At 42.8% G+C, this 24,190-nt stretch overlaps 1 protein-coding gene across 1 annotated transcript in view; it reads left to right on the top strand.

Annotated features, from left to right (window-relative positions):
- NADK (NAD kinase) overlaps nt 1-24,190 on the top strand; it is a 47,622-nt gene that overhangs the window by 2,180 nt on the left and 21,252 nt on the right. Inside the window, exon 2 of the mRNA XM_077837297.1 lies at nt 6,470-6,689. Within this exon, the coding sequence (XP_077693423.1) occupies nt 6,511-6,689 (179 nt within the window). The 5' untranslated portion in view covers nt 6,470-6,510. The remainder of the gene's footprint in view (nt 1-6,469; nt 6,690-24,190) is intronic.

Below are 24,190 nucleotides of genomic sequence, written 5' to 3'. Positions count from 1 at the left end.
AATGAGGCAAACACCCATATATACCGCATTAGGTATTGTAAACACAATATGAAGGGATTGATATAGCAGCACAATTGTCCTGGGTAGGGCAAACTGTGGCTCACAGGCCGGATCCAGCCCATCAGGGCTTTCAGTCCGGCCTGCAGGCTTGCCAGCTCAGTGGCGCAGCAGGGCTAAGGCAGGCTCCAGGCTGCCTTGGCCCTGCGTCATTCCTGGAAGCGGATGACACCACGTCCCTGTGGCCCCTGGGTGGGGAAGGGCAGAGGGCTCTGTGCTCTGCCCTTGCCTGCAGGCACCGCCCCCCGCAGCTCCCATTGGCCGGGAATGGGGAACCGCGGCCAATGTGAGCTTTGGGGGTGGTACCCACAGGTGAGGACAGCGTATGGTGGAACTGCCTGCCACACCCCACCCCCAGGAGCCACTGCCGGACATGCTGGCCACTTCCAAGAGTGGCACGGGGCCAGGACGGGCAGAGAGCCTGCCTTAGTCCCGCTGCGCGCCACTCCCACCCCGGAGCCGCTTGAGGTAAGCAGAGCTGGGCTGGAGCCAGCACCCTGAAGCCCTCCTGCACCTGAGCCTCCTAACACCCTGCCTTGAGCCCCCTGCTACACCCCTTCCTGCGCCCCAACCCCCTGTCCTGAGCCCCCTTCCTGCTCACTGCACCCCCTCCCATACCCCACACTCCGTCCCCTGCCCCAGCCCTACATTCATGGCCCTGCATACAATTTCCCCATCCAGACGTGGCCCTTGGGCCAAAAATTTGCCCACCCCTGGTCTATCCCCACCTTACCTGTCATCCCTGGTTCGGTATTGAGATGTCAACCGTCTCGTACGATCGGCCGAAGATGCTAGCCTTCACTGCCCACTTGTTGAATTTTCTAACGGGCACCTTCATGCTTTTTCCCAGGCTGCTCCTTACATTCGGGAGGAGTGACCCATAAACATCTGCAAAACTAATTAATTATCCTCCTTCAAAATCTCCTCAAAGGAGAACTTTGCTACGATGCCTTTAAAAAACTTGAGAGCGATTAAGCTGCTGTTGTGCTGAGAAACTGCTTATATGTTGACCAATGCTGTCTCATTGTTTCCTTGTTCTCCCCCATCTGTATCAATTTCTTGTCTTTTTACTTAGTCCCTAATCCAAAGAGTTTACAGTCTCTGGGGGTTTTTTGTTTTTATGTTCTGTATTTGTACAGCACTTTGCATAAGATGTTCTTACTGGGTCTCCTGGGCATTGTGATGATACAAAAAATAAATAATTTTGAATTTAAAAGTTCAGACTTTTTTTCCCTTTGATAATGTTACAATGAAATAGCTGTGAAAACTTGACATATCATTGCCTGATGCTTTTTTAGCTGAATTTAATATAAGAATTGAACACTTATGTTAGAATGAATGGATCTTACTAATGATACAGTATTCAAGCTGCCAAAATAAATACTCAGTAATTAATAATTTATTTATAAAGCACCCTGGCAAAATCACTAGGAGTGCTGAATAACAATCATAAAAACAATTTCACATTAATTAAAAAATAGACTTCTTGGATGATTGTCATTTTAGTTGCTAATGAGCTGTCACCAATATTTGGCTTTTGCTACGCATAAGAAATGAAACATATTGGTCACTTGGCACTATAGGCACGTAACTTGCTATAGTTACTCTGGGTTTGGCTGATATTAGCTTAGAAGAACACAGGAATCCACTTCAAAGACTTACTGATACTAGACCAATAATTCCTTAAAGACCAAAGAGGTAGAAGTAGAGGGGGAGTTGAGGCATTGGATTGTCTTAAAATGTTAAGTAGATTCATAGATGCAGTGTACTGGGATCACATACACTTCTAAAGCAGCACTAGGCATAGACAGAAATAGAATTCTGTTTTTCTGACTTTCTGTAGTGCTTTCTTGGTGAGCATCTAATATGAAATATAATCTTGGTTACACTTTATATGCAAGTCATAAGGTAAAATGTAAAATGGAAACTTCCTGGCATTTGTTCTGGGAAGGTTCTTTTACATAATTCAGAATACAGTCCAGGATTGTATCAAAACTGATGTTTGGTGTCACTAAACCTGTGACAAACAAATGAATCTTTGAAGAATAATTACTACTTTAAAAGGTGATGAATGAACCCAAATAAACTGAATAAGGGGCTTTTCAGCCATCACATTTAAAATACTAATATGTTGAAAAACGCCTTTCATATTTTATTTAAAAAAAAAAGAGTACTTGTGGCACCTTAGAGACTAACCAATTTATTCGAGCATAAGCTTTCGTGAGCTACAGCTCACTTCCGGATGAAGTGAGCTGTAGCTCACGAAAGCTTATGCTCGAATAAATTGGTTAGTCTCTAAGGTGCCACAAGTACTCCTTTTCTTTTTGCGAATACAGACTAACACGGCTGTTACTCTGAAACCTGTCATATTTTATTTTAGGCATTTAATATCTGATATTTAAATTGGCTTATTTTCTTAAACTTAGATAATTTTTAAGTGAATTATATTTTATGATTAGTTCAGAAGAAGCTAGTATTCCTTTTGAGAAATTGTATAAAACCGTGGTACAAAGTTAATACAAATGAGCTTAGATGCATAATTTTCCATGTCAAAAAGTAATTTCTGTATTATTGATGCATGATCACAGTAATTATGTACAAATCAAATAATTGGCACACACATTTGTCTGTCTGAAAGCCAGGCCCCTCTTCTGAAATTCCTAGGTATTAGGAAAGTCAAAAGTATGTTGAAATGAATATTTCCAAGCTCAAGTTCACAGGTGACTGAGCCACTAAACATGTGTATCTTGAAAAGTGAAAGACATTATAAATTGATAACTAATGCATGCCACTAAATTATATCTATTTTTGTCATCGTGTCCTTTTGGAATGGGGATGTAATTCATGTCAGGAATGAAGGAAGTGGTGGTTGGTGATTCAGTAGGTGGCATTTCCATCTGAGTCAGTAATGAACCAGCAATAGTTTTGAAACAGTATCCCATGCTAGAGGCAATGGCTGTATCTTAAAATAGGGTGCTGAGAGGCTTAGTATTTTGTAAGGCAACTTTCCAGTTGTTTCAAAGTACTATAGCAGTAGTCACCAGCCGGTAGATCACGATCGACCGGTCGATCATGGAACCTCTGATAGTCTATCTCAGTCTCGATCTAGGGTTGTCATGCCAACCCTCCTGCAGCCAAACTGGAAGATCAGCCACTAACAGTCTAGCAGCATAGTAGGGCTAAGGCATGCTCCCTGCCTGCCCTGGCCCCACGCCGCTCCCAGAAGCGGCTGGCATGTCCGGCAGCTGCTCCGGGAGCAGAGGGAGATGGGGTCTCTGCGCGCTGCCCTCACCTGCAGGCACTGCCCCTGCAGCTCCCATTGGCTGGGAATGGGGAACAGCCGCCAATGGGAGCTGTGGGGGCGGTGCCTGTGGATGGGGGCAGTGCGGGGAGCCTAAGTGCCCCCCTCCAGGAGCCGCTGCCGGACATGCCGGCCACTTCTGGGAGCAGCACGGGGCCAGGCAGGGAGTCTGCCTTAGCCCCGCTGCGCTGCCGCCTGGGAGCCGCCTGAGGTAAGCAGGGCCAGTGGGCTCCATACACAGCTCCCAGAAGCAGCCAGCATGTCCCTGTGGCACCGGGGGCAGGGGACTCCAAGTGCTGCCCCTGCCTGCAGGCACCACCCCCCGCAGCTCCCAGCCAATGGGAGCCGTGGAGTCGGTGCTTGGGCAGCGCACAGAGACCCCTGCCCCTCTTCCCCCCGGGGCTGCATGGACGTGGTGGCCATTTCTGGGAGCAGTGTGGGGCCAAGGCAGGCAGGGAGCCTGCCTTAGCCCTGCTGTGCTGCACCCGGAAGGTGCCTGAGGTAAGTGGTGCCCGGCTGGAGCCCCCCCTGCACCCAAACTCCCTCCCAGAGCCTGCACCCTAACCGCCTGCCCCAGCCCTGAGCCCTCTCCTGCACCCCAGTCCCCTCCCAGAGCCTGCACCCCAATCCCCTGCCCTAGCCTCAGCCCGGAGCCCCTCCCACACTCCAAACCCCTCAGCCCAGAGCCTGCACCCCCTCCCACAGCCCAATCCCCTGTCCCAGCCCAGTGAAAGTGAGTGAGGGTGGGGGAGAGCAAGGGACAGAGGCAGGGGGGATGGAGTGGGCAGGGCCTCAGAGAAGGGGCGGGGCAGGGCCTTGGGGACGGGGAGGGGCAAGAGTGTTTGGGTTTACTGTTATTTCTACATTTTCTTTGAGGTAGATCCTGGGTTGCACTTAAATTCAAAAAGTGATCTTGTGCTTAAAAAGGTTGGAGACCACTGTGCTATAGGGTGGCAAAGTATCATTACTATTGTTAGAAAGACAAATTGGGTGAAAGTACACTCTGAGTAGCTTTTCTAGACCCAAAGAAGAGCTCTGTGTAAGTGCGAAAGCTGTCTTATTGGACCAACTTGTGTTGGTGAAAGATATTAGGTCACCCACCTTGTTTCTCTAATATCCTGGGATCAGCACAGCAAATTACTATTAGCATATTTGTTTACCATAGGGATGTAAATATAATTTAAAAAGTTAACTGTTTAAATGATTAAAACTGTATCGTTTAACTGGTTAACTGATTAAAGGGAGGGGGGCTCCTGCTGCCCCGGCCGGTGCGGGACTGGGGATTAATGTTTAGGGAAGGTTAACTGGTAAGCTTCCCTTGTTTATCAGTCTTTCCTAATTGATATGCCATACTATCACATTCTTCACAGTATGTATTAGGTTTCAGAGTAGCAGCCGTGTTAGTCTGTATTCACAAAAAGAAAAGGAGGACTTGTGGCACCTTAGAGACTAACCAATTTATTTGAGCATAAGCTTTCGTGAGCTACAGCTCACTTCATCGGATGCAGCCGATGTTTATTCTTAGATTAGGTTTCCTTTTTAAACTGAAATTTGTTTGCTGTTTATATATAGACAAGGATTCTTCAGCAGCTATGGATAAGAACATATGGATAAGAACCTGCACAAATGTTGATTCTTAATATTAGTGGGGAAAGTAAACATTTCAGGGACTTAAAATGAGACTTAAAATGGCTTGTTCCATTGTTATCTTACATTCTCTAAGGAGGGAGTATAGAATGTTTTATGTAGAGAAGCTACTCGTATGTAACTATCAACCATATCTGACTAAAATATATATATTGATGATGTAGTAGACTTTCAGTAGGAAGTTCTGTTAAGAGATTGGTACACTCATGTAAACTCTCGGATTTTTAAGGTGGGAAGGACCTAGTAAATCATTTTATGCATTTGTTTCCCTGGCAATGCAGGATTCTTTCATACTTCTTGTGATGAGTAGAGTTGGCATCATGCTAGTTTTGTCTTCATGAAATTCATGTTGTGTTTTTTTTTTTTTTTTTTTAAAGGCTAGAAATCTACCCAGTGTAAAACTATATGCTCAGGCTTGAGACTTGTGTGCCTGGCAGGGCCACATCTTCTCCAAATAGGGTTTTAAGGAAGAAAATCCACTTAAAGAGTGCCTTTTTCAGGTCCATTGCAGTGCTGTTCCTGGCATTCTGACAGTTGCCTAGTCTCAGATGGGAGCTGTGCCTGAAGTTACATTGCTGGAAGTGATGGGAACAACAAGATGAATAGATCCCAAACTAATCAGTTTTGTTATAGGTTTCAGAGTAGCAGCCTTGTTAGTCTGTATCTGCAAAAAGAACAGGAGTACTTGTGGTACCTTAGAGACTAACAAATTTATTTGCTCAAATAGTTTTGTTATAGTTTCAGTAAACTATCCAAATCCTCTCAAAATGGTTTTATTTTTTTGCTTAGGAGGTCCATTCCTTCCACTGTAGTTCACTATTCTGGAACTGCTTAACCGAATTTTTTAGTTCTTGTTCGTTTGGTCCACAGCTTTGTTGTTGGTCACAGAGATATCAGGCTAATAAAGTTGCTTTGGTAGAAACAAAGTATTGGACTGCATAATTTGATGTCTTGTTCCCCCTTCTCTGGAGTCACAGTTACTAAAAATGCTCTTAAGACCAAGTGTATTGTACAGTGCAACTTAGGAATGCCCCTCTGTCTCACTTACCTGATGAGGATGAATCCAGGTATACAACAGTAATTTCAGATTTTGGTATTTTAATTTTAAAAATGACTTTTGGCTTTTGTCCAGTACTCCTTTTATAACAGAAAGTGACTACCAATTCTTTAAAATAGGATTGTAATGGTCTTAAAATTGCAGCCCAAAGTGGCCCTAAACAACCCAGGTAACTGGCATCATTAACACACACGCACTTCAATCGGTTCCTCCATCCTTCTGCCAGTTTTTCTTGTGACTTGGCAGAGCACTGAAATTGCCCGGAGGGTGGGAATCTCTTCAAGAATAGCTTGAGAAGTGTGTGTCATGTTCTAGGTCTGTGAACTTAGATAGTGTCCATTTAATTTGTGGTTTGTACTCTCCAAAATTTGAAATAAAGTAAAATCTTTCTTTTTCTTTCCCCAAAGGAAGCTGTATTTCCCTCAGCTGAAGTTCCTTTACTTCCACCATGGAGGCGGATCAAGAAAACTTTTGCATCAGTAAAGATGATGAGAGCGCTGAATCTGCTTTTCATTGCTCAGCATGTCATGATGATGAGGAGTGGAGCTGTGCTAACCCTATCCGGGGTCGGGCTAAGACTCGTAGTTTGTCTGCTTCACCAGCCCTCGGAAGCACCAAAGAATTCAGGTATGAAGTAAACTAGACTCGAATCTTCTACGCTGATGATTCTTTGGTAAAACTAATATAACATTAGTGCCACATTTATGTAATGCAAATATGATAATATAGGCTCTTCCTATGCGGGCAGCTTTCATTGGCATTAAGAATCACAGCTAATGACATCTTATGGCAAGAATTGAAGAAATGTTCATTTTAGAACAGTTCTGCTTATGCTCTGTCTTGTTCTTTTATATATATATATATATTTTTATTTCTAGGGATATCTTGTTTGACAGGATCTCCTTAAGAGTCCATGTGTTCTTTTGTTTCTCGTTCATTTGACTTCATGATCTTCAGTTGCTTTAGATTGTCATAAACAAAGTTAGGTATTCAGGAGTGGATAAACTTAGTATCAGAGAACCTCTTGTCACAAATCCTTAGTGACACATATAGAACATGAGGGCAAGAAATACAGAAAATGCAATTTGGATAGAATGTTGTTTAGCACTGATAAAAGGCAACGCTCCAGTCTAAATAACCACTGAATAAGTATAACAGTGACAATATATTTGCCTTGCTTGTGGCGCCATAGCCCGTTCAGTCCTTGGCATCTCTCCTACGAATGCTCCATAAGGTTCCCAAACTGTAGTCTGTGAAGCACATAGACAGCTGGCTGGTGACGTGGTGCTGCCTATTCCTTGTTTTTACCTGCTACCTTGTATTTAAGACAGCTAAAAAGTTGTACTTTTCAAATGTTACTCTTCCATGTAAACAATTGTTATAGTTGATATGTGGATGTCACGTGATAGTGAATTGTAGTGGAAGTGGTCTGTGTGATCGTGAATTGGAGAGAGGTGGTCAATGAGACAATCTCGACTAATAGGGCTTCACTTGGGAAAAACTTCGAGAATCTCTTAGATTCATAGACACTAAGGTCAGAAGGAACCATTATGATCATCTAGTTCGACCTCCTGCACAACGCAGGCCACAGAATCTCACCCACCCACTCCTGCGAGAAACCTCTCACCTATGTCTGAGCTATTGAAGTCCTCAAATCATGGTTTAAAGACTTCAAGGAGCAGAGAATCCTCCAGCAAGTGACCCATGTCCCATGCTACAGAGGAAGGCAAAAAACGGCCAGGGCCTCTTCCAATCTGCCCTGGAGGAAAATTCCTCCCTGACCCCAAATATGGTGATCAGCTAAACCCTGAGCATATGGGCAAGATTCACTAGCCAGATACTACAGAAAATTCTTTCCTGGGTAACTCAGATCCCACCCCATCTAACATCCCATCACAGGCCATTAGGCCTATTTGCCATGAATATTTAAAGATCAATTCATTACCAAAATCATGTTATCCCATCATACCATCTCCTCCATAAACTTATCTAGTTTAATCTTAAAGTCAGATAGATCTTTTGCCCCCACTGCTTCCCTTGGAAGGCTATTCCAAAACTTCACTCCTCTGATGGTTAGAAACCTTCATCTAATTTCAAGTCTAAACTTCCCAATGACCAGTTTATATCCATTTGTTCTTGTGTCCACATTGGTACTGAGCTTAAATAATTCCTCTCCCTCTCCGGTATTTATCCCTCTAATATATTTATAGAGAGCAATCATATCTCCCCTCAACCTTCTTTCAGTTAGGCTAAATAAGCCAAGCTCCTTGAGTCTCCTTTCATAAGACAAGTTTTCCATTCCTTGGATCATCCTAGTAGCTCTTCTCTGTACCTGTTCCAGTTTGAATCCATTCTTCTTAAACATGGGAGACCAGAACTGCACACAGTGTTCCAGGTGAGGTCTCACCAGTGCCTTACATAACGGTACTAAAACCTTATCCCTACTGGAAATACCACTCCTGATGCATCCCAAGACTGCATTAGCTTTTTTTCACCGCCATATCACATTGGCGGCTCATAGTCATCCTATGATCAACCAATATTCCAAGTTCCTTCTTCTCTTCCGTTACTTCTAATTGATGCATCCCCAGCTTATAACTAAAATTCTTGTTATTAATCCCTAAATGCATAACCTTACAGTTTTCACTATTAAATTTTATCCTATTATTACTCCAGTTTACAAGGTCATCCAGATCCTCCTGTATGGTATCCCTGTCCTTCTCTAAATTGGCAATACCTCCCAGCTTTGTATCATCCGCAAACTTTATTAGCACACTCCCACTTTTTGTGCCAAGGTCAGTAATAAAAAGAGTAAATAAGATTCGTCCCAGAACTGATCCTTGAGGAACTCCACTGGTAACCTCCCTCCAGCCTGGCAGTTCACCTTTCAGTAGGACCCGTTGTAGTCTCCCCTTTAACCAGTTCCTTATCCACCTTTCAGTTTTCATATTGATCCCCATCTTTTCCAATTTAACTAATAATTCTTCATGTGGCACGGTATCAAACGCCTTACTGAAATCTAGGTAAATTAGATCCACTGCATTTCCTTTGTCTAAAAAAAAATCTGTTACTTCCTCAAAGGAGGAGGTCAGGTTGGTTTGGCACAATCTACCTTTTGTAAAACCATGTTGTATTTTGTCCCATTTACCATTGACCTCATTGTCCTTAACTACTTTCTCCTTCAAAATTTTTTCCAAGACCTTGCATACTACAGATGTCAAACTAACAGGCTTGTAGTTAACCGGATCACTTTTTTTCCCTTTCTTAAAAATAGGAACTATGTTAGCAATTCTCCAATCATACAATACAACCCCTGAGTTTACAGATTCATTAAAAATTCTTGGTAATAGGCTTGCAATTTCGGGTGCCAATTCTTTTAATATTCTTGGATGAAGATTATCTGGGCCCCCCGATTTAGTCCCATTAAGTTGTTTGAGTTTCGCTTCTACCTCAGAAATGGTAATATCTACCTCCATATCTTCATTCCCATTTGTCATGCTACCATTATCCCTAAGATCCTCTTTAGCTTTATTAAAGACTGAGGCAAAGTATTTGTTATTGGGCCATGCCTAGATTATCCTTGACCTCCACTCCATTCTTAGTGTTTCGCGGTTCCACTTCTTCTTTCTTTGTTTATTTATATGGCTATAGAACCTTTTACTATTGGTTTTAATTTCCTTTGCAAGGTCCAACTCTACTTGACTTTTAGCCTGTCTCACTTTATCCCTACATGTTCTGACATGAATAAGGTAGCTTTCCTTGTTGATCCCTCCCATCTTCTACTCCCTGTATGCTTTCTGCTTTTTCTTAATCACCTCTCTGAGATGCTTGGTCTACAACTCCTGCCTATGAATTTTTTCCCCTTTCTTGGGATGCAGGCTTCTGATAGCTTCTGCAGCTTTGATTTAAAGTAATCCCAGGCCTCCTCTACCTTTAGATCCATAAGTTCTTCAGTCCAATCCACTTCCCTAACTAATTTCCTTAATCTTTGAAAGTCAGCCCTTTTGAAATCAAAAACCCTAGTTGCAAATTTATTTTTGTTAATCCTTCCATTCAGTTTGAACTGAATTAGCTCATGATCACTTGAACCAAGATTATCCCCTACAACCATTTCTTCTATGAGGTCCTCACTACTCACCAAAACCAAATCTAAAATGGCATCCCCTCTAGTCGGTTCAGTAACTACTTGATGAAGGAATCCATCAGCTATCGCATCTAAGAAAATCAGAGCCCTATTATTATTGCTAGCACTCGTCCTCCAGTCTATATCTGGGAAGTTAAAGTCTCCCATGATCACACAGTTTCCACTAGTATTTACTTTATTAAAAACATTTAAAAAGGGCTCTATCCATATCCAAATTAGATCCCGGCGGTCTATAGCACACTTGAAGCACTATCCCAGGGGAGGCTCTAATAGTTTTCTTCCCCAATGTAATTTTTGCCAAGACGAGCTCTGTCTTATCCATTCCATCTCTTCTTATTTCTTTACATTCTACCTCATTGTTGATATACAATGCTACTCCACCACCTTTGCCTTTTATTTTGGTCTTTCCTAAACAGCACATACCCTTCAATACCCATAATCCAGTCATGACGACTATTCCATCATGTTTCTGTTATCCCTATAATATCTGGTTTCACTTCTTGCACCAGTAGCTCTAGTTCCTTCATTTTGTTACCTAGGCTCCTTGCATTGGTGTACAAACATCTTAATTTTTGCTGTTTACCCTTGCTCACATTCTGTATCCTATTAAGCATGGTCATTCTCCAGCCAGTATAACCTATTAGACTGGTATCCACACTGCCCTTCCTCCTTATATACATTCTCCTACCCACGGCTGTATCCTTTCTTACTTCGTTTTCTTCCCTCTCAATGCTAAAATCCGGCATGGAGATTACCTGGACATCTCCCAACCATCTCCCCCAAATTCCTAGTTTAAAGCTCTCTTAATCAGTTGTGCCAGCCTCCATCCTAGAAGTCTATTTCCTTCCCTACTCAGATGAAGTCCATCCTGAGAGAAATGTCCTCTGTCCATGAATGCCTCCCAGTCGCCATACATCCCAAAGCCCTCCTTATAGCACCACTGCCTAAGCCATCTATTGATCATCATAATCTTGTCACACCTTTGTTGCCCTTCTCTAGGAACAGGTAGAATCCCACTAAAGATTACCTGAACCTCGATTTCCTTAAGCGTCTTCCCCAGCCTAGCATAGTCTCCCGTAATACTTTCCAGCGAGAATTTAGCCGTGTCATTTGTTCCCACATGAAGGATAATTAGGGGATTCTTTCCCGCTCCCTTTAGGATCCTTTTCAACCTCAGGCTATATCCCGTATCTTAGCACCTGGAAGACAGCATACCCTTCTATTCTCTGGATCAGCTCTGGATACAGGCCTGTCTATTCTTCTCAGTAAAGAGTCCCCGATCACATAGACCTGCCTTTTCCTGGTGACGGTGCTATTCTCCATTCCTTTTCTCCCTTGTAATCCTCTTCAACCCATCCTGTATCCTCCTGGGGCTCATATTTGGTGTAGTCTCCATTGACTCTTCCCCTTTTCCTGTAGGACTAGCCACTCTTCTCTTCTTCCTTGCCCTTCCACCTTCAGTGACTGCCTGCTGAGCCCCTTCTTCATTTTCTAACTCTGCAAACCTGTTCTTGAGGTCTGTTTCTCCTTCACTAGCCCATCTTTTCCTCTGCCTGGTTCTTTTAGTCACATGCTTCCACTGACCACTTTCCTCACCCAGTCTCCCCTCAGAATTCCTCAGTCCTGCTTCCATCTGCAAGTCTGAGCTTTTCCCTTCAGATACCTCATGGCTTTGCTCCATAATCTGCTCAAACCCCTTCCTAAACTCAGCCAGACTTTCCACCTGCATCTCCAAACCTCAGATTTCTTCCTCCATCAGCTCTATGAGACAGCATTTCATGCAGACAAAACTCTTACCAGGTACCACCTCCAGGCTCATATACATACTGCAGCTTCCACATCGAGTCATCTTCATTGTGTCTTCCACGACATGAGTCACTCCAACTGCTACCTCTGTATCTGTCATAGCCTTTCCACCCAAATCCTGTTAATTTGGGAAACACAAACCACAACACCACCACCACCACCACCACCACCACCCACAGCAAAAACAATACAAACTCCCCTGTGCCGCTGCACGACTGGCTGGCTACCTTTATAGGACCCCTAGTCAGAGAAGCCCTGCCCCCTAATCAGGGCTCAGCTTATTTCATTTAGAGCACTGAATATCCATCCATGGTAATGGTTATTACTGACCTTGGATGGATTTGAACCATGAACATGGAGATTAAAGGCTGGTTCTCTTTTCCCCCCCCCTCCCCCCCCCATATTTCTGAATGAGCAGGAAGTTTCCTGCTTTTGTAGAAGTAGGGCAAAAGTGAAATTTACCCAAGTTTTGTGTTTGTTCTTCTAGTCTGTATTTACATAGTGAGGTAACCCTTAAATAGCTTCTGAGATTAGAAGTATATTACCAAGGAAAAAAACAGTCATTGGTCTATCATCTGCTGGCTTCAAGAGAGAATTTTGAACATAGTAATAACTTTTTTCACATTTTTTTTCTTACAAAGCATAGGAATTGTGGATGCAATGCATAGCTGTAGCATTTATCATATACTGAAAGAGCTTGCCCATAACTCAGAAAATAAGTATATGGGTGTTCAAGTAATATTTCTAGTTCTTTATGTACACAATTTTACAAGGATACATGTGGCTTTATTTAATAGAACTCGGTAGTGTTTTACAGAGTAGATTGATACAATTTGTTACACTATTGTCAGTTTTAAGTCAACCATCGTACAAAGGATCCAACTTCCAGTTCTACACATCTTACAAAAATGAAGTATGGAACAAATGGTGACATTGAGGTACATCAATTTAATAGCTTGATAGTAATATAATCCAAAAGGAATGTTCAGTCTTCCTTAAATTGTAGGATCAGAGCTGGACTTGATACCAGATCTTTTGAACAGCTCCACCTAGAGTTAGTATACATGGTAGTAAGAACCTGGTTGGGTGCGTTTCATCTGTATAGTAATGAGGGGTGGCAAAAAAGTACCTTTTATTCATAGATCATAATTAGTGCACCAAGAAATCTCTATTGCCTTCCTCGAGCCAGATTGTTAACCTACTAGTAATGCCCTTATGTCACACGGGGATCCTTGATTTAACTTCTGGTTTGGCATTTCTCAGACCAACAATGGCAGGTAAAGACTGTACTGTGGAGGCAGTATGCTTTGAGGGAGGGAGGGAGTACCTTGCACTACTGAACTCTGATCCTCCAGATGCCTGAGGGGCATGGCAAAATTCTAAAGGAGCTGCTTACCAGAGAGGTTTGTCTCTCCCATCCAAACTGTGTTGCTAGCAGTATTGTTGCTGCAATGTGGAGCATTTGTAGGTGAGACTATAAGGATGGGGGGAAAGGGGCTGGGGGAGAGGGACTCCCAAATCGAAGAGAAGAGGATCTCAAAACAGACTGTAAGCTGATTAAATGTTTTCTAATAAGTGTCGCTTCTGTGGAGTTTCTTTAGGATAATGTACTTAAAAATTTTTGGAGGCTGTTCTTGCAGGATCAGTGGAAACCTTTTAATGCTTGAAGTTTCCTGTTATTGCCTATGGACTACACAGTACAATATAAGAAAACAAAGTATTTATGTAGAAATATATCCTATAATTAGCAGCATTTAAGTGCAGAAATTTGATTGTGTTCATAGGATTTTAAACACCTAATATTAGTTTACATGAGTAAAAGGCCTGTTGGCCTAAATTCTGCTCTCTCCTTTCTAGGTGTGAATATTTCCAAGTAATTTTTTTTTTTGGTAGTTAGGAAACCTGCTTTTTTTTTTTTTTTCTATTGGGCACACATTTCTTAATTTATTTCCATTTTCTTTTGTTTAGCTTGCTCTCTGATGGATAGAAATTGCTCTGAAACTACAATCTATCTTTGCAGTCGGGGTAGCCATTCATGTTTTGAATGAGGTTTACTACTTAAAAGATATTTTATTAATACTTCTTTAAGTCACTCTTTGTCTGGTTTTGTGATTCTTTCACCACCAGTTCAAAGGAACTTGTAAAATGTCAAATAAAAATTATCTTAGGTTTGCTATGCAGTATTTGTAATTGAGTCCTTCTCTCTATATATCAACTTAGCAGGCTCTCTCTCCATAGTTCAATACATTTCTAAAGCACATTAGTACATTATAAGTAGAATAGAAAATGGTAGTAATACCTTCTTATCTCTATTCACTTAATAAAAGAATCTTATCCTTTGATTAAATGGCACACGTATTCAATCCTGATAAAACCGTTACCGAAAACCTATTTTAATTATATAATGCCTTAGAAAGATGTACATGGTGCTGTACAGTGGGTAAATTGTATCAAATATGGATTTCTTCATCAGAGTTGAGGATCTGATCCCTTAAGCTTCTGAGCTGTTTCTATTCTCAATGAATGCCACAGGAGTCGAGGTTATGCTGCAGCATGCAGGATCAGGTCCTGAAAGGTACAAATCCATACAATGCACAATGTTGTAATACTGCAAACGCGTGACGTTGTGTATTACTTTCATTGCTTAAATACATGTGGGAACAGAGGTATTTAGAAGTTGCCTTTTGTAGGAGGAGCAGGAAGGAGTTTCTTTCATGCCACTCCTTAAGGTTTGAAAAAATATGCCGGTGAAAGGGACAGAACAATTTTGGAGGGCAGGGGGGAGAAATTGAGTGAAGTGGAAGCTGTCAGAAGGTACATAAGCAAGGGAATAGTTTACTATCCTAATTTAAAACATTATAATTTCAAAATGTATGAAGACTTTATCAGTGCTGCCTTCATTCCTCTATACATACTTGGAATTCTTGTTCATCCTTAATATACTATTAAGAAATAGTGTCATTAAAGTCCTTGTATGTTTGTTTTTCTTCTTGATAATAATAGAATAAATAAGGATAAGTATGAAAATATCTATTACTGTCTCCTCCTCAGACAGGCTCAGTAATGCTTGAAATTTATACTAATACATTGTACTAACACATCAGTTAAATCACCTTGAAGAAGAGTTCTGTGTAAACTCAAAAGCTTGTCTCTCTCACCAACAGAAATTGGTCCAATAAGAGATATTACTTCACCCACCATGTGTCTCTGATATCGATAAATGTCAATTTTATTGGCCTGCTGGAAAGGGAGAAATTGTTATATTTGTTTTTATTAGTAAATACAAATTTTATTCAAACTTCTTAAAAAAAAATGTGGAACTCACAGAATGTCACCGCAATCACTTGCTTGTATGTTGTATCTCTTTCTTCCACTGTTCATATAATTTTGTATTTTGGCAGATTGTAAACTCTCTGGGGCTGGGAATGAGTCAGCACATTACATGAATTAATCAGGAACAGGAGAGGCATATTTCCCTGTTGTCACTTTTCAGTGTAAATGACTATAATGTTTATGGTAACATTTACATAGTGCTTTACAATCATTAGCTAATTGTTCCAATAGATATGGGAGGTAGGTAAACTTTATCCACATTTTACTGGTTAGGGGAAGCGGGTGGAAGCTGAAGCAGAAAGGTTGTGACTTCTCCAAGGTAAACTTGTTTTAGAACTGGTATTAGTCCCATGTTCAGGCCACTAGACCATGCCCCTCTTTGTTTGAGGCTAAATTGAAATTCGGAACTCACATTTCCATTGGCGGTGTCATGTAATCTAACCCTTCTATTAAATGTATAAAACAAAGATCATAACCTTCTGCAATTACACTGGAAGTGCTTGCTCCAATTCTTCACTCATTTGGGTATGTTTGGTATCTTACTCTGCAAGATTTTGCAAGTTACTGCCTCAACTCTTTGAGGCTGAGGAAATAAATACCTCTTAGATTATATGAATGAATTCTGGGATAAAGTAATGTTTAGTGATTGGCAAATATTTACTCAAAATAAAAAGTTGCGAGGAAAAAGTATTTTTCCACAACTCTTGATCTCCATTACCTGCCTGTCTTAGCTTCATGCTGCTTTTACTTCACAATAAGGACCAAGGGACTCATGGTCACCTGCATTAAAAATGCCTAGAAAGCTGGATTCTTCAGCATTACATTTGCTGCAAAAATCTGTTTTTTCCAATTTCTGAGCCAGAAGGAGTGCTTATAGAAGTTTTCTTCTGGTCCTGGAGGCATTTCTGATGATGTGACAACCAAGCCCCTCTGCAACAGTCTTTTACTCATGTGGGCATTCTGGAAATTTTATTGTCAAATAAATGCGGAGGCTCCAGCATGGTACTGGGGAGCATAGGCCACTGGCTACACAGAGGTGGGAGATAACTGTGTGCCCCCCCACCCCCCTCCCCAAGACACTGACTCAGTGGTGAGGCTGCACCCAACCATGACACAGTGTAAGGACTGGGCCTGCCCCTCTGTGCCAGGTGCATCAGGTGTGGGCAGGCAGGATCCAAGTGTGGAGAGGCTTAGTGTGTGGGGGTCGAGGTGTGGGTCGAGAGGGTTCCGTGTGGGGCAATATGAGTGTGGACAGCTCAGTGGGGGATCTGGATGCGGGGGGGAATCTGGATGCACAGGGGCTTGTAGAGGGGTTCTGGATGCAACAGTGATGGGACTCTGCAGGGAGGTCCAGGTGAAGGTGGTTGGGGCTCAGCAGAGGGGTATGGGTGTGGGGGCCCAGATGCTGGTGTTCAGGGCTCGGTGGGGTGGGAATCTGGATGCGGGTGGTTCATCAGGGTGGTCCAGGTGCAGGGGGATTGGGGCTCATGGAGGGGGTGTTCTGAGTGCAGGGCGGGGGTGAGGTTTGGCGGAAGGGTCTGGGTATGAGGGGGTCTGGATGCACGGGCGTTGGGCGGATGGGGGAGCACTCCCTCTACAGGGATCCCTTTCTTTGCAGCTGAGGAGCGATGGGCGCAGGAAGCGGGTGGGTGGTGGGGGGAGTTTGCATAGCTTTCTTCAGCCAGGGGAGAAATCTGGGGATGGGTCTGACCCGGCCACGGATACTGTGCAAGGGAAGAGGAGCTCCCATCCTCCTCAGCCCAGCTGTGACTAGCAGCTGAGCCCGGTGCAGGGTAGGAGCCACCAGCCGGGTCTTCCCCATTCTCGTCCCCTGCGCCACTGTGATTTACTTCTCTGCCGGCTGCCCTGGGCCCCCGAAACATACTGCTGGGGAGGGTCACAGGGCTGCTCTTGTGGCTTTCCTTTGCTTCCCCATCAGAAAGTCATTTTTCTACAGGGAAGCAAATAAATCTGCAGGGGACATAATTTCTGTGCATACACAGTGGTGCAGAGTTCCCCCAGGAGTAAGTCTTTACTACGTGATTTAACAGTAGCTACCTCATGAATTCTGTGGTCCATATGAAAAGTGGGACTTCTGGTCTGTACCAGAGGTAAAACATCACTAAACAAGCCTAAAATGGCTTTGTTAATTATTTCCCAGGTCTTATAGAAGTGAGATTTTTGAGTTTAACTTTACCTTTTACCAGTCCTTAACTATTCTCAAGGAAAGGATCCAGACTGTAAACTAAATGCTTTGGCAGGTTGTCTTATGGCCTCTGTTTCTTTACACAGTGGAATGATTAATCTGTTCATTGGTATAACTCACTTCGTTGTTGTTTGTTGTTATTCAGTTTAATTGGTTGGTGTAACTGACTTTAGCTACTTCCAGTTAAACACTGGAAACCATAATATACCATAAGCAAAAACTCCTCTCTTCACTTTTCACTAAGGATTCAAAAATTGTACTTATCTGTACAGTTAGGAGCCTCTGTGTTTGGCTTAATCCTTCACATGCCATCCTTTATGCTGTTTAGGGCATGTGTTCACTGCCAAAATAATCCTCCGTGACACCAGTTCTTGCAGTCCCGGGTTCTACAGACTTGAGCTCACACTGCGATGCTAAAAACAGCCATGTAGATGCTCCCACTCAGGTTCTGAAACCTGGGGAGTGGGGTGGGTTTCAGAGCCAGAGTAAGAACATCTGTGTGGCTGTTTTTTAACACCATAGCACAAGTTTGAGTCCGTTGACCCAGGCTCTGAAACTCACTGCTGCAGATGTAGACACATTTCCCCAGGCTTCCAACTTGGTCTGTTACCATCTCCGAAACATCATCACATTTGATACTACCTAGGTCAGTCTTTGGATGAAATTTTCATGGCATCTCATCTTCACTGCCACATTTATTTTTTGCCAAGTCCCTCCCCTATTTCTAAATGGGTTGGGAGCTCATTTTGTCTCTACTGGCAACCAAGATTACAAAGTTATATTCCCAGTTGTGCCATTAACTTTCTGAGACACCTTGATAAGTTATATAACCCGTCTGTGCCTCAAGTTAATCTTTAAATGGGTATCTATCCAATGTGAGGCTTTGCTTATGTTTGTAAAGCACTTTGATGCTCTGAAAAATGCTATGGAAATGCAGTTTTATATTTTATCAATCAAAAGTCCACTGGCTCTGTGACGTGCCGGCATAGTCCTTCTTAAATTCTATATAATCTGTTCATGTGATTTGACCACAGACTATCAACAAATAATAATTTAAAAAAATTTGGTTTGGGACTAGAATGTCCGCAGCCGAAAAGTGTGTGTCTCAACTCTCCATCACTTGCCTGCCTCCCCTTATACTAGAGAGAAAATGCTAATATTGCTGAATCTAGAAATTATGAATTTTGGTTTTTTCCCCTCATTTGGGATTCCTTTACAAATTCTGTAAATTGACTAGTGACTGCCTTTGTCATATTGTAGTTGTTGGAAAGATTAATGTTAACAAACAAAGAAGACAGATTGATGGTAAAATAGGAATTTTTTGCGTTTGATATTCTATGTATCTTCGTGTACCCTCCTTAAATGTTATTGCATAATTTCAATCCACTATTTCTCAGTGGTGATGGTACATAAGCCACTTGTCTGCATCACTTTATAGTGTTTTCCCACATAATAATTCAGTTAATTATCAGAAGTTACTCTTAATTTGGCTTCTTTAGCCTTTGACTATGCAAGAATTCTTTCAGTGGCTGGTGATGGAGAGAAAAGGAAGCTTTTCTTTTTATGTTCCAAACAAAACTCTTGTAGGAAAAATACTAGTAATTCAGGACATGCACAAGGCCCTGATACTGCAAATATACACATGCTTAACTTTACTACTATGAGCAGTCCTACTGATTTCATGTTTAAAGTGCCTAAGTGTTTGTAGGGTTGGCGCTGTACTGATAATAAGGCCTACAAGTTTACCCTAATCATGAGTTCAGTTTGTAAGAAGTGAGTCTAAATTCATAAAATGTCACAATCTATAATAACAGATGTGGATGAGAACCAGAGAAACTTGATTAGTTGAAACTAAAGATGCCACAGTGATATAATCCAAGGACTGTTGAAGTTATGCTTGTTAAAAACCGATATGTGGAGCCAAAAATTAATGAACCAAAATCGGTGTGTCGTATATTAGGCCTAATTGGTGGACAAAATAATGAGGGGATGGGCTGTTCTACCCATCAGTCACTTTTTGGATCCTTAAAAGAGAGAGGTGTTTTTTTTTTTTTTTTGGAGGGGCTGGATGGGTAAAGGAAGAACACTCAAGGAGAACAAACCAAAGCTACTGAGCAAGCTTCACTGTCATGTCTGGCACTCCTACTATCTCCTCAGTCCCTGGATCTTTTTTTATTCTCATCCAGAGGGATGTCCTGACCAGACTGGGCCAGAGAAAGAGACATTGATTAAGTTAACACCTTTGGTCCATTTATTCTATCTAAATTAATACAACAGGGGTTAAATCATTTTGGCTTGTACATTGCCCAGGACCTGAAAATGTATTCAGGCATGGTGAATTTTATTGAAAATGGTTATCAAGGACCACACTACATGTCTCAGTTTAAGACATAGGGTACCTTTTAAATGTGCATACCTGTTAAGAATATATTTTAGGAGTGGGTGTTGTGTATCTATACCATATATATCAATCATTTTGCAAAGCTTATTAGTTCTAAAATTGGATGCTTTACCTTTTCTGTAGGATCTTTAATGAAGGTATAGTGTTTTAAGAAAATTCGGAAACAAGTGTGCTGAATTAGGATGAATGTGTTTGTGGTTATATGGACTGAAGTCCCTTGGAAACTGATTCAAGGCAGTCTTTACAGCTGTCTAATCACAAAAAATACCAGTTACTGCCGTGTCTCCCTGGAGCATGGCCTGAGAAAATTAAAAAGATATGAAAGAATAGGTTTTGGTCTTTGGCTTTGAAGTTCTGAATGTGTATCTGCAGCTGTTTTTGTATGTTGATTGTTTGGAGAACACTTAATTTGTGCTAAAATACTTTATCATTTAAAATGCAGATGTCCTAAAATACAGTATGAAAGAAGCCCTGGTAGCTTTCCTTCTTAGTATTTTAAATATTTAACTAGGCACACATGTTCTGTTGCAAAATGTTTAGTGAAGGCCATGAAACTATTGAACTATATAACAAAGACAGAACACAGACATTGTTTTGCTGGGCAATATTACAACTGGAATATATGTGCTGTTTTGCTTGTCTTGTTAGTGAAGCCTTCTTCAAAAATTTGCTGAGAGTCTCATGTTTGGTGTAGTGTCTTAATGTTGTGCTGTAACTTCAGGAAATTTGCTGCACTGCCTAAAAAGCTGTAATCACCTGGTTGATCCAACAGCTGAACACTCCTAAGTTCTCCAGATTCTTATTGTTGGTGGTTATTGCTTAAGTATTGGTTTAGGATTACATGTTGTGTGGTTGGAAAAACCTTGTCTACTAGTCATTCATAATCTTTATGCATCCGATGAAGTGAGCTGTAGCTCACGAAAGCTTATGTTCAAATAAATTGGTTAGTCTCTAAGGTGCCACAAGTACTCCTTTTCTTTTTTTGCATAATCGTTACAGTAGTTTAGGAAAAAAACACTAAAAGTTGACTCTTAAGAATTATGTATTTTTAATTCTGATATGGGAGTTTAGATTTTTAACAATATATGCTTTCACTTTTCACTCTGTCAGGAAGAATTTGAAGCTTATATTGTTGATTTTAGTTTTTCATTTTTATGCTCAAGACTTCATTATTTCACAGTCAAGTGAGCTGATCTTCACCTACTATCTCTAGTGGACTTTTGTCCCATTACAAAACAGCACATCTACTAGCCTTTGCTCAGGAGGAAACGAGGACTGAAATAACAGGAATGTTGCGGGTCAGGATTGACGTGCACTGGCAGAACTGTGTAGGGGAAACTTCACTGTCACAGTGGCATTATTGAGTTTGTGGTGTTTCTTGTGTAAGGAATGGAGGTGAACCTGGAACAAGTCAAGTAAGCCCTGGTCTACACTAGGACTTTAGGTCGAATTTAGCAGCATTAAATCGATGTAAACCTCCACCCGTCCACACGATGAAGCCCTTTATTTCGACTTAAAGGGCTCTTAAAATCGATTTCCTTACTCCACCCCGACAAATGGATTAGTGCTTAAATCGGCCTTGCCGGCTCGAATTTGGGGTACTGTGGACACAATTCGATGGTATTGGCCTCCGGGAGCTATCCCAGAGTGCTCCATTGTGACCGCTCTGGACAGCACTCTCAACTCAGATGCACTGGCCAGGTAGACAGGAAAAGAACCGCAAACTTTTGAATCTCATTTCCTGTTTGGCCAGCGTGGCAAGCTGCAGGTGACCATGCAGAGCTCATCAGCAGAGGTGACCATGATGGAGTCCCAGAATCGCAAAAGAGCTCCAGCATGGACCGAACGGGAGATACGGGATCTGATCGCTGTTTGGGGAGAGGAATCCGTGCTATCAGAACTCCGTTCCAGTTTTTGAAATGCCAAAACCTTTGTCAAAATCTCCCAGGGCATGAAGGACAGAGGCCATAACAGGGACCCGAAGCAGTGCCGCGTGAAACTGAAGGAGCTGAGGCAAGCCTACCAGAAAACCAGAGAGGCGAACGGCCGCTCCGGGTCAGAGCTTCGCTTCTATGATGAGCTGCATGCCATTTTAGGGGGTTCAGCCACCACTACCCCAGCCGTGTTGTTTGACTCCTTCAATGGAGATGGAGGCAATATTGAAGCAGGTTTTGGGGACGAAGAAGATAGCTCACAGCAAGCAAGCGGACAAACCGGTTTTGCCGACAGCCAGGAACTGTTTCTCACCCTGGACCTGGAGCCAGTACCCCCCGAACCCACCCAAGGCTTCCTCCTGGACCCAGCAGGCGGCGAAGGGACCTCCGGTGAGTGTATCTTTTAAAATACTATACATGGTTTAAAAGCAAGCATGTGAAAGGATTACTTTGCCCTGGCATTCGCGGTTCTCCTGGATGTACTCCCAAAGCCTTTGCAAAAGGTTTCTGGGGAGGGCAGCCTTATTGCGTCCTTCATGGTAGGACACTTCACCACTCTAGGCCATTAACACGTACTCGGGAATCATTGTAGTGAGCTGTAGCTCACGAAAGCTCATGCTCAAATAAATTGGTTAGTCTCTGAGGTGCCACAAGTACTCCTTTTCTTATTGTAGAACAAAGCATTGCAGTGTATGTTTGCTGGCGTTCAAACAACATCCGTTCTTTATCTCTCTGTGTTATCCTCAGGAGAGTGAGATATAATTCATGGTCACCTGGTTGAAATAGAGTGCTTTTCTTCAGGGGACACTCAGAGGAGCCCATTCCTGCTGGGCTGTTTGCCTGTGGCTAAACAGAAATGTTCCCCACTGTTAGCCACAGGGAGGGGGGAAGGTTGAGGGGGTAGCCACGCGGTGGGGGGAGGCAAAATGTGACCTTGTAACGAAAGCACATGTGCTATGTATGTAATGTTAACAGCAAGGTTTACCCTGAAAGAGTGTAGCCACTGTTTTATAAAATGTGTCTTTTTAAACCGCTGTCCCTTTTATTTTCTCCACCAGCTGCATGTGTTTCAATGATCACAGGATCTTCTCCTTCCCAGAGGCTAGTGAAGCTTAGAAAGAAAAAAAAACGCACTCGCGATGAAATGTTCTCCGAGCTCATGCTGTCCTCCCACACTGACAGAGCACAGACGAATGCGTGGAGGCAAATAATGTCAGAGTGCAGGAAAGCACAAAATGACCGGGAGGAGAGGTGGCGGGCTGAAGAGAGTAAGTGGCGGGCTGAAGAGAGTAAGTGGCAGGCTGAAGACAGGGCTGAAGCTCAAATGTAGCGACATCGTGATGAGAGGAGGCAGGATTCAATGCTGAGGCTGCTGGAGGACCAAACCAGTATGCTCCAGTGTATGGTTGAGCTGCAGCAAAGGCAGCTGGAGCACAGACTGCCACTACAGCCCCTCCGTAACCAACCGCCCTCCTCCCCAAGTTCCATAGCCTCCACACCCAGATGCCCAAGAACGCGGTGGGGGGGCCTCCAGCCAACCAGCCACTCCACCACAGAGGATTGCCCAAAAAAAGAAGGCTGTCATTCAATAAATTTTAAAGTTGTAAACCTTTTAAAGTGCTGTGTGGCATTTTCCTTCCCTCCTCCACCACCCCTCCTGGGCTACCTTGGTAGTCATCCCCCTATTTGTGTGATGAATGAATAAAGAATGCATGAATGTGAGGCAACAATGACTTTATTGCCTCTGCAAGCGGTGATCAAAGGGAGGAGGGAAGGGTGGTTAGCTTACAGGGAAGTAGAGTGAACCAAGGGGCGGGGGGTTTCATCAAGGAGAAACCAACAGAACTTTCACACCGTAGCCTGGCCAGTCATGAAACTGGTTTTCAAAGCTTCTCTGATGCGTACCGCACCGTCCTGTGCTCTTCTAACCGCCCTGGTGTCTGGCTGCGCGTAACCAGCAGCCAGGCGATTTGCCTCAACCTCCCACCCCGCCATAAACGTCTCCCCCTTACTCTCACAGATATTGTGGAGCACACAGCAAGCAGTAATAACAGTGGGAATATTGGTTTCGCTGAGGTCTAAGCGAGTCAGTAAACTGCGCCAGCGCGCCTTTAAACGTCCAAATGCACATTCTACCACCATTCTGCACTTGCTCAGCCTATAGTTGAACAGCTCCTGACTACTGTCCAGGCTGCCTGTGTACGGCTTCATGAGCCGTGGCATTAAGGGGTAGGCTGGGTCCCCAAGGATACATATAGGCATTTCAACATCCCCAACAGTTATTTTCTGGTCTGGGAATAAAGT

This window comes from Eretmochelys imbricata, chromosome 18, assembly GCF_965152235.1.
Source record: "Eretmochelys imbricata isolate rEreImb1 chromosome 18, rEreImb1.hap1, whole genome shotgun sequence".
Classification (NCBI taxonomy): domain Eukaryota; kingdom Metazoa; phylum Chordata; order Testudines; family Cheloniidae; genus Eretmochelys; species Eretmochelys imbricata.
This window is presented reverse-complemented; position numbering and strand designations above follow the sequence as displayed.